The 10,429-nt window shown below is 41.1% G+C and overlaps 3 protein-coding genes across 3 annotated transcripts; 1 reads left to right on the top strand and 2 right to left on the bottom strand.

Moving 5' to 3' along the window:
• Positions 1 to 3,601: 3,601 nt before the first annotated feature.
• On the bottom strand, positions 3,602 to 4,204 carry LOC308365698 (histone H1-like; the record flags this gene model as incomplete). Its single annotated transcript, XM_080839217.1, has 1 exon — positions 3,602 to 4,204. The coding sequence occupies one exon, from the start codon at positions 4,202 to 4,204 to the stop codon at positions 3,602 to 3,604; it is 603 nt and encodes a 200-aa protein (XP_080695343.1).
• Positions 4,205 to 7,126: 2,922 nt separating this feature from the next.
• LOC308362280 (histone H2A-like) lies at positions 7,127 to 7,888 on the bottom strand (the record flags this gene model as incomplete). Its single annotated transcript, XM_080834858.1, has 1 exon — positions 7,127 to 7,888. One exon carries the CDS (start codon positions 7,886 to 7,888, stop codon positions 7,511 to 7,513), a length of 378 nt encoding a protein of 125 aa, XP_080690984.1. The 3' UTR covers positions 7,127 to 7,510.
• Positions 7,889 to 9,100: 1,212 nt separating this feature from the next.
• LOC308371960 (histone H4) lies at positions 9,101 to 9,478 on the top strand (the record flags this gene model as incomplete). Its single annotated transcript, XM_080847032.1, has 1 exon — positions 9,101 to 9,478. One exon carries the CDS (start codon positions 9,101 to 9,103, stop codon positions 9,410 to 9,412), a length of 312 nt encoding a protein of 103 aa, XP_080703158.1. The 3' UTR covers positions 9,413 to 9,478.
• Between the last annotated feature and the right edge of the window lie 951 nt (positions 9,479 to 10,429).

Below are 10,429 nucleotides of genomic sequence, written 5' to 3'. Positions count from 1 at the left end.
ATTTGCCAAAATCATGTTTACAGTATGATCTCTCTATCTTGTTCTTGCGTGAATATGGGCCTGTCCTCCTTTCAAGTTTACAGTATTTGATACATTTTGAGCACATTTTCCTCCTGCTTCAGGTCTTCCTCTTCCTCTACTTCCACCTTGACCTCAGCCTCATGGCATGGCCTCGGCCTCTTCCTCCTTCTCCTCCTCTGTGGATTCCCCCTCTCACCCTCACCACTTCTTCTGACTCCTTCCATTTTGGTTGAAGACAGATTACAGTTACTCATCTGCTGCATTTTTATAGTGCTTAAACCTGTTTGTTGTGTTTGGGCATTGAAGGCTGTGTTTATTTGACCGGCTCATACGTGTGGTAACTTGACAGAGCGTTTTGGAATTGTAAGGAAGTGACCTCTTGATACACGTCTGTGCCTAAAGCATAAAAGTGTGTTTAGTGCTTTGCAAATCACTTGTGTGTATGGTTTCGCAAAAAGTGTGATGTTGAAATGTTCTTATAGTTGTGCAGATCTGAGCCGTTGTTTTGCTCCTTGAGTGAAGGTTTTGATAATTGTGTTACACTTTTGATTTTAGTGTGTATCCGATTGTGCAAAAAAACTGCAATTGTAGACACAACAAACAGGTTTAAGCACTATAGAAATGCAGCAGATGAGTAACTGTAATCTGTCTTCAACCAAAATAGAAGGAATCAGAAGAAGAAGAAGAGTGAGGGTGAGAGGGGGAATCCACAGAGGAGGAGAAAGAGGAAGAGGAAGAGGAAGAGGCCGAGGCCATGCCATGAGGCCGAGGTCAAGGTGGAAGTAGAGGAAGAGGAAGACCTGAAGCAGGAGGAAAATGTGCTCAAAGAAGAAGAAGACCAAATGTATCAAATAAACTTGAAAGGAGGACAGGCCCATATTCACGCAAGAACAAGATAGAGAGATCATAAACATGCTTTTGGCAAATACGTAATGCTATCAGGCTCAGATAAATTCAAGCGAACATTATCGGTGACCATGCCATTTTCAATACAGTAATGTCCATCAGGTCTCTCAGTCAACACTGGCGACACTGACAAATCCTAAAAAGGCATCAGGGTAAAATGCAACTTTATTGGAAACATCTTTTCACCTTTGTCTGATATTTGCTGAGCTTACAGTGCTATGCACACTATTGAAGTAGCATGAACACTGGGACATGTTTTGTTGTGATTCTCCGTGTTGACATGTTGACTGATTTGGGTATATGGAGAGAATTACGTAAATCATATTTTCATCAGTCTTGGGTAGTGTTTTTACTGTATTGTGTATTTTCACTTTCTCTGTGTACTTCACTTACACTACTCTAATCACTGAGAAGTAGAATTGCTAAAAGTGTTTAAGGTTTATAACAGAAGTGTGTAAGTGGTACAAACAGAATTCAGTATATGCAATGTGTGTGTTTCATATGGTGACATTATAGTTTTGTTAAATGAGTGTATACATTTTACAAGAGTGTTTCAATTTGCAATGGATCTGATGTTTTTGCTCATCGGGTGTGTGGTTGTGCTTATTGTGTGAGAAGATTGAAAAACAAAACCAAGCAGTCAAAATTGTGTGTATCCGATCGTAAAAAACTGTAAATGAGTGTATAGATTTTACAAGAGTGTTTCATTTTGCAATGGATCTGAGGTGTTTTGCTCATTGGGTGTGTGGTTGTGCTTATTGTGTGAGGAGATTAAAAAACAAAACCAAGCAGTCAAAATTGTGTGTATCTGATCGTAAAAAACTCCAAACACTATAGAAATGCAGCAGATGAGTTACAGGTTTTTTTTATGATTGCTAAAACACATTTCTTGAAACAGTCACCCATTTTCTCAAAATTGTAAACTCAAAACCTCATCTTCAAGCACTATTTACAAATCCTCTGAATCCCCTTGCAAAATGAAACTTTCGCCTCAAAATCAACCACTGCTCTCAAATCATAATCAAAGTGATCGAAATGATATACACTTTCAAGCAGTGAGTAAACAATACACCAGAAAATAGAAAACACATTGTTCAAAACATATAGTTCTCAAGGAAAAGTACATGTTTAATCTCAAAACAAATTTCATATTTATCCGTCATCTTTTGATGAACAAAAACATGTTCTCTCATAGTAGCTAAAATTGTATCAGAAATTACTATTCTGCTTTGCTCTAATTTGTGTTGGTTCTTTCTCCTCCTTGTACCCCTATAGTACTGTACCCTGCATCTCACTACTCACAACGCACTTGTTCTTTGTTGATATGAACTCTTCAAAACACAACACAAAATTCTCTGCTTTAGACACAGATTTCAATTGTTAACCACACTTTCTTCAAAACACTAAACACCATCCTCTCTACTTTGCACACTTCATCAATGCGAAAACCTCCTTGTTTTCAGACAGAACCCACTGCTATTCAAATAGCAAAACTTCCATTTCCAAAGCTGTTGTGCAATTTTAAATCAAAACATAAGCTCCTGGTTTGGAGAACAATTTATGGCAACATTGCAGTGAGAGGTGACCAGAGAGGCAGAGGAGTGAGAGTAAGAGGAGGAGAAGGAGAATGAGTAAAAGGATGAAGAGGAAGAGCAAGAAAGAGAGCCATTACTGTATCTCTTTAGAGATTCAGGCCAATGTGTTCAACCATGAGGTCAACATGGGTTTGACCATACATGAGGCTGGCCAGAGGGTTCAACCAAACATAAGCCGCTTCTCAGTTGCATCCATTCTCCGGACATTCAGAAGAGATTCTCATGACACTTAACTTCATGAGAATATGATACGTGTTTGCAGTGGACATATTAAGGCCATGGAACTGGCTATAAAATGTTGAGTAAACGACATTCAAGGAACCGAGTCAGTAAAATGATCCCAACTTCCCATCAATATTTCTAAGCACAAATGTGAAGGTACACGGTGAGCCAGTATTCTGTGTATATGCTTTGTCTCCCTCCTTCACTGGCTGAAACCACCGTACTGAGAGCCAATCAATTTATAGCTTACCATGTGACATCAGGTCAAGCTTAGTTTGGTGTCGGCCGCTTTCTATCCTTCCCTTTCCCGCTTCTTCTCGAAAATCTTGAATTTCAATGGCCTTAATAAATCACTCTATTTTGTCAACGACTCTTATCTGCGAATAATGAGTCAAATTGAGCTGGTTGAGGAGTCAACTGGATATTTGTGTGACGTGTTTGGTAAAACAATGGATAACACCCACTGTTACGTAATCATTGTACTGAAATTGGTTACAATGTAACAAGCTTTTTATGTTTTTCGTCTTGAGATATTTTGTGAGTTGAAATGGAATGTAGATGGTTCATGAATTCAATGTATCTTTGTGTAACCTTATCAACGTGCATGTCACAATGCAGGTGTAATGCTTTTGAGAGACCCAAGGCGTTCCACATTAACAAAGCAAATATAAACGAAGCAGTTTTTTTCTCTCTCTCTTTTGACTGCAATTAACAATATGAGGTGCAAAATCATGTTTTTTTTTTTTTTTAGATTTGACCATCACCAGTGTAGGAAGAGATGCATTCAAATGAAATGTTGGGTGGCTCTTAAAAGAGCCTTTGTTTTACTACAAAGAGCAGCACGCGAAGCGCAATATTTACTTCTTTTTAGGGGCAGCCTTTTTCGCCTTGGTGGCTTTAGGCTTGGCCACCTTGGGTTTCGCTGCCTTAGCTTTCTTGGGGCTCTTAGCTGCCTTCTTGGGTGCGGCGGGCTTTTTGGCCTTCTTGGGGCTCTTCGTTGCCTTCTTGGGCGTAACGGGTTTCTTGGCTTTCTTCGGAGACTTCTTTGCAGCAGCTGCGGGCTTCTTTGCCACTGCCTTCTTGGGCTTCTTGGCTACAGCGGGCTTCTTTGCTGCCGGCTTCTTGGCTTTGACGGGAGCCTTCTTCGCAGGCTTCTTCACCTCTGCCTGTTTGTTCAGCTTGAAGGAGCCGGACGCGCCAGTTCCTTTCGTCTGAACCAGTGTGCCCTTTGAGACGAGACTCTTGATGGCCACCTTGACACGAGCGTTGTTCTTTTCCACATCGTATCCACCAGCGGCTAAAGCCTTCTTCAGGGCAGCCAGAGAAACTCCCTTCCTCTCTTTGGATGCAGTGATGGATTTGACGATAAGCTCGCCCACACTGGGTCCGGTTTTCTTGGGCCTTGGTGCCTTCTTCTTGGGAGACTTAGCAGGCGCGGCAGCTGGGGCAACTTCAGCCATAGTTTCGTGGTGTCTAACGATCAGAGTACGAGAGAATCGAGTGAACGAGTACCACGAGTCGCCAGCGGGTTGTATTTAAGATATGCATGAGAACCGTTGAGACTCAACTGAAAGAGCTCTCCATTCCTCTCTTCCGTGATGGACTCGCTTGTGTTTTCTCCACTCGCATTTTGTAACAAAATGTGTCTAACGAAACAAAATGTGCGGATATGAAGATGTCGGTTGTGAAGTTCACACCTTGCACTTTAAAGCAAACTTAAATTACCTCGCATTTTCACCCTTTCCGTGTTTCAACGAACAGAGAACCGTAGAAGTGACAGGGGCGTCGTGGCAACCCATATTTCTTTTCTGAGGAAAACTCCTCTAAAAAAGTTGTAAAATCATTTGGCATTTGCACCTCGGTGAGCAATAGAACAAACCATGGACCTCTATGACCCGTATAATCGGTAATAAAGTACCCTGTGCGAATCTGTGCTTTTCAGATGGGATCTGTTTGGACTTAGTGAAACACATGGCTGCCAGACATATTCGGCCGATCCGACATCACAGCAGACACACATCCTAATGGGAATGCAGACATTTTGAACATTTATTGGAAACAAACACTTTGAACACTTTCGTAAATACAGATACATTTAAAGACAATCAAAGTTGTAGCCCATATGGTCGAATACAGTTCGTGCCTTTGGGACGATTTCAGGTTTGTACTATACTGAACCCAAAAATGAGCGGTGACCATACCATTTTCAATAATGTCCATCATGTCTCTCAGTCAACACTGGCACTCATTCTGGAAAGAAAAAAAAAAAAAAACGTATTTGTACTGTATTTTCAGATCTTTTATTTTAGTTTTACTGCAATTGTAACCTGGATACAGAATATGTTGGTCTGATATTTGTTGAGCTTAAAGTGTTATGCACACTACTGTAATAGCATGACAACTGGGAAACTCGTTGTTGTGATTCTCAATGTTGACTGGTTTTGGGTGTATGGAGAGAAATTAATTATATTTTCCGCAGCATTGGTCTTGTGGTGAATGTATTGTATATTTGCACTTTCTCTGTGTACTTCTCTTACACTACCCTAATCACTGAGAAGTAGAAATGCGACATCTGCTTATAGTGGTGCAAATCTGGGCATATGTTTTGCTCCTTGAGTGTAAGGTTTTGTTCATTGTGTAATACTTTTGATTTGAGTGTTTATGCAATCGTACAAAACTTTGGTGAATGTATTGTATATTTGCACTTTTCCTGTGTCGTTCACTTACACTCTAATCACTGAGGTGTAGAATTGCTAAAAGTGTTTTAGGTTTGGAGCAGCAGTGTGTTACTGGTACAAACAGAATTACAGTGTTTCACACAAAAAACTTCATGTACCAATCAGTCGACCCAATTTGGCATTTCTTCACACTCCCTTATCTGTATAGACTCTGACTTTCCTGCTTTACACTCTAATGTCAATTACACATCACCTTGTCAAATCACTACACACAATGTTCAGTTGTTGCAGACACTTTTCAAGTAAAATCTCAAAGCAACAACAACACACAAATATAAACATTCAGGTCAGTTGCCTGTGATGTGGATAATGCCCCCCTGCCCGACAGGAACCGTAGGCATGTTGTGAAAAAAACGATAAGTTATATGTTTCATGCGTGTGTGTGTGTGTGTGTGTGTGTGTGTGTGTGTGTGTGTGTGTGTGTGTGTGTGTGTGTGTGTGTGTGTGTGTGTTTGTGTGTCTGAGTGTGTGTGTGTATGTGTGTGTGTTTTAGTGTGTTTGTGGTAACGCAATTTGTTTTGATAAATTAGTGTATTGTTTTTAGATGCATGTTTAATTTTGCAAAGGATGTGAATTGTTCTACTAATTGGGTGTGTGGTGGTGCTAATTGTGTGTAGTGTTTTGAAAAACAGGGCCCTGTTTTCAAAAATGTGCTTCTGCAATCAAGAAAAAACTGTAATGATATTGTTCCATACATCATGGTATAGTGTAGGCGTGGATGGGTTACAGGACTGAGAGGAAGTTTAACGATAAGAGATATTACTTGCAGGTGTACATGTTATAAGATTGCATGCCTTTGAATCATCAGGTATTTCCGTTGGATTGCCTACACACTAAACCCTGCCTCACTAGCAAGGCACAATAGACTTACACAGACTGAACTATAAGTCCCACTTGGTCCAGGTCATACTCTTTTCTACGCCATGCACTTCACTATTCCCCATCGCAGCAGACATCAACATAGGAGAAGAGGAGGACAGTTTCACAAAGAAAATAAGTTTCTCTAACTGTGACACAGAGAAAAACACCATTTAATGTTTAAAATCTCCCTGAGCCTTGCCATGCTGATTTTGATGATTATTTTTTCAGAAAAATGCAGGGGGCTGGATATCCCCCCTTCATCTGCAGTTGGCTGTGCGTAACGACGAGGAGTTGAACAAATTACTTTGTGGTGTCACCATCGCACAAGGTGGTGTGTTAGGCTCAGAGCTTGGGGTTAACTTACACTTTCTACTCCCCTTATATTTGATGGCAGTAGTTACTAGTTACGATTTTACACAAGCTTTTAAAATCCAACAAATTGTTAAAGAAGGCTTCTCATGTCTTACAAATAGAAGGGTGCAGTCTCAGATTTCAAATGTTCATGAATTGTTAACAGCTCCACCAAATAGTGATTTTCCCTCTAAATGTCTCACATTGCTTAAGTCAATAAACGTTCCAATGATCTCACATCTCACCAAAAGTGAAAGACTAGTTAAAAGGTGAAAGAACAGATTGTGGCGATACATACGTGGAGTAGCAATAGTTTCAAACGTTTCAAAAAGTTAAACGAGACTTTGACTCATTGTTTTAATATGGGCCACCATAGACCCTGAACAACTAGAGGCTCACAAAAATCTCAACAATGGGCATCAACAGGACGTTTCTGAATGTATAGTTAACCTTATGTCACCTCGACAATTATTATGTTGTTTATACATTGGCTGAGGTAGTTTGGTCTTTCTGGCTGTGTCCAGACAACCCAATGGTAGTACATTGAGTGTCTAAATATAGTGTGTTTATGTTCAAGTATGTATCAAAATCAAGCTAGGCTGCTAGTGTTTACATAAATGCAAGTAACATGAATGGCATTGACCAGTGCCTGCTACACCAGTTATTAAAGAAAACAACATAAAGTCCTTTTCTGATAGGTGTATGTGCCAATTGGTGGGGGGGCAGAGTGGCACTTTAAGCAACTTGGAATGAACTTTTAAAAAGTAATTGGGTGGCTCTTAAAAGAGCCTTTGTTTGATAGTTTAGAGGTCAGATTTACTTGGACTTCTCGGTCTTCTTGGGCAGGAGCACAGCCTGGATATTGGGCAGTACACCACCCTGAGCGATGGTCACTCCGCCGAGCAGCTTGTTCAACTCCTCGTCGTTGCGCACAGCCAGCTGCAGATGGCGGGGAATGATACGACTCTTCTTGTTGTCACGGGCAGCGTTGCCGGCCAACTCGAGAATCTCAGCAGTCAGATACTCGAGCACTGCAGCCATGTAGACCGGAGCACCAGCACCAACACGATGAGCATAGTTGCCCTTGCGGAGCAGCCTGTGAACACGGCCCACGGGGAACTGGAGTCCAGCCCTGGAGGAGCGAGTCTTGGCCTTTGCTCTAGCCTTTCCACCGGTTTTGCCTCTGCCGCTCATTTTAGGAGTTGTATGGGTTCTTCCGAATACTGAAGTGTAGCAAAACGGGGAGGGGAGTGTATTTATTCTCCTCAAGCTCAGCGTTGCTCATTGCCTCAGTGGTTGAGGCGAGAATACTGAGAGCCAATCAACGTGTAGGTCCTGCGGGAAGACAAACGTTGCTTCATTTTGGCGCCTGCTGGATATCCTCCTTTCCTTTTGTGCGTGATCTCCAAAATCACTGACTATTTTAACGCATGCAATAGTTAAAACGACACCTTCCAGTTTAGGTTGCAGCTTGGTTTCCAGATATGTCAGTTCAATGGTCACAATAATCACAAAGTCCCAGAATCTCCATGTATTGCGAACACCTTTAAAATGGAACAAACTGAAGTGGTTAGGTGATACAAAGTATCTAATGGACCGGCTTGTAATCATGTTTGAATGATACAAAAATAACAACGATGAGCAGAATTCTGCAAGCATATTTCAATTTTTTGGGGATCCGTCAGCTGTATTTAATTTAAATAGAATTTAATAGCTTATTAAAGATGTATTAACAACACACTGTTTATTTATTATCAGCCACTCTGGCTAAACTTCACTTAAAGATTAACTTTTCTTTCTGGCTCTAAAGCAGGTGAATACATACTGCCATACCATGTGTGTTCATTGCTTAATTGGTTGGTGGGGATTTAAAACCTTGATAGACTTTACATCTTCAGCTGAAAATATTGCAAACGTAGCTTGAGCTTGAAGCATACATTACTCATTACGACCAATTGTTTTTATAGGAACAATGCATTTGAAAGACCGCACACCATCATGGGTAGTTGGCTAGCGAGAAAGAGGGTTACATACACCACTTTAAAGACAGATCCCGTAGCCTTACTATGAAAACAACTATTATAAAATGGACTGTATGGGTTACAAAGAGTCGAGCTCCCAAAGGCCATGGATCCTTTTAGTGGTTCGGTCGGTCATAATAGTTACATTTTAGACAAAGAGGATTGGATATAACCGTCCACTTAAATTCTATGTACTTTGAATACTGAATGACGTGTCAAGGTGACGTACAATTTGCTGCATGTACGCGCCAACACCAGTAGAGAAAAGTAGGAGGGACGGACGAGGAGGAGTGTTTATAGTCTTCAAACAGGTCCTCCAGATGGATATAAGACCTCGTACAACACGCTGAGGTGCACACATTGCTGTAAAACTAAAACAGTGACAATGAGTGGAAGAGGCAAAGGAGGAAAAGGACTCGGTAAAGGGGGCGCCAAGCGTCATCGTAAGGTTCTTCGTGATAACATCCAGGGCATCACTAAGCCCGCAATCAGGCGTCTTGCTCGTCGTGGCGGTGTGAAGCGTATCTCTGGCCTCATCTACGAGGAGACCCGTGGTGTGCTGAAGGTGTTCCTGGAGAACGTCATCCGTGATGCCGTCACCTACACCGAGCATGCCAAGAGAAAGACCGTGACCGCAATGGATGTCGTCTATGCTCTGAAACGCCAGGGTCGTACTCTGTACGGTTTTGGAGGTTAATAATCTTTCACCTCATTCTGAGACAAAGGCTCTTTTAAGAGCCACCCAAATACTTACGTAAAACATGATTCCAATTGCGTTTATATTGAAAAATGGGAATGTTCAATACCAATGTGTGGTGTAAGATGTCAACTATGGCGCACTAATACTGAATATAACCTACAATGCACAACACGGCCAACAGCCACTGTAAATGCATAATTATTTATTTTAGTGAGCCTTCTCCTGTTAGGTTCATTGTAAATGTATTCCCACTGATTTCATAGCTTTACTGCTTAATGATAAGCATGGCTATATCCCCACATGCAATACCAAGTTCAAAAGTACAATTGTATGAGCTGATCCACGTTATATGGAAGTGGCGAATATACCAAGAGTAGTGTGTTTGCAAAAGTATTGTGAGGCAATGTAAAATGCAGGCCATTGCCAGGGAACTCAAAAGTCAATGAAAAAAACAATCTCACCAACAAAATCCCACGAAGATACTCTGGGGCCCCCTACAAAGTCATACACGGCAAACCTTTTTTGAGTTTTTCCTAATCTGTTTGGGATAACATAGGACATACAGGACAACTGAAAAAAAAACTGTAACTCCCATAACAGGGAGCACTCCTATGGAAACCAAATTTGAACCAATAATCAAACCAATAATCAAATTCACATCTTAGTCTTTTTGACATGTAGATATTCTAACTGAAGAAAAAAAACGATTCAGTTATTGAGTCATATGCTGCAACTCACTTTCATGGATGCACGTATAGGCTACTTGAATCTCTCCTATAAAGACTTTGTCAGTGTTTACGATGCAGATTTATTGAAAATATGTATCACTAACAATGAGGCTTAATTAATGCCGCAGGTCTCGTATATTGACTTCATTTTGGTCATGCCAAGGTAGCTCAGAAAGTGCGGGAAGATGACAAAAGAAGGGGAAGTGCGGACTAAACTATCTTTCTGTGGTCAGAGCGGGCTTAGTAGACGGACCCGCCCCTGCGCTTCAAAGTAACCAACCATCGT

The sequence above is a fragment of the Sprattus sprattus genome (genome assembly GCF_963457725.1).
Source record: "Sprattus sprattus genome assembly, chromosome: 1".
Taxonomy (NCBI): Eukaryota; Metazoa; Chordata; class Actinopteri; order Clupeiformes; family Clupeidae; genus Sprattus; species Sprattus sprattus.
This window is presented reverse-complemented; position numbering and strand designations above follow the sequence as displayed.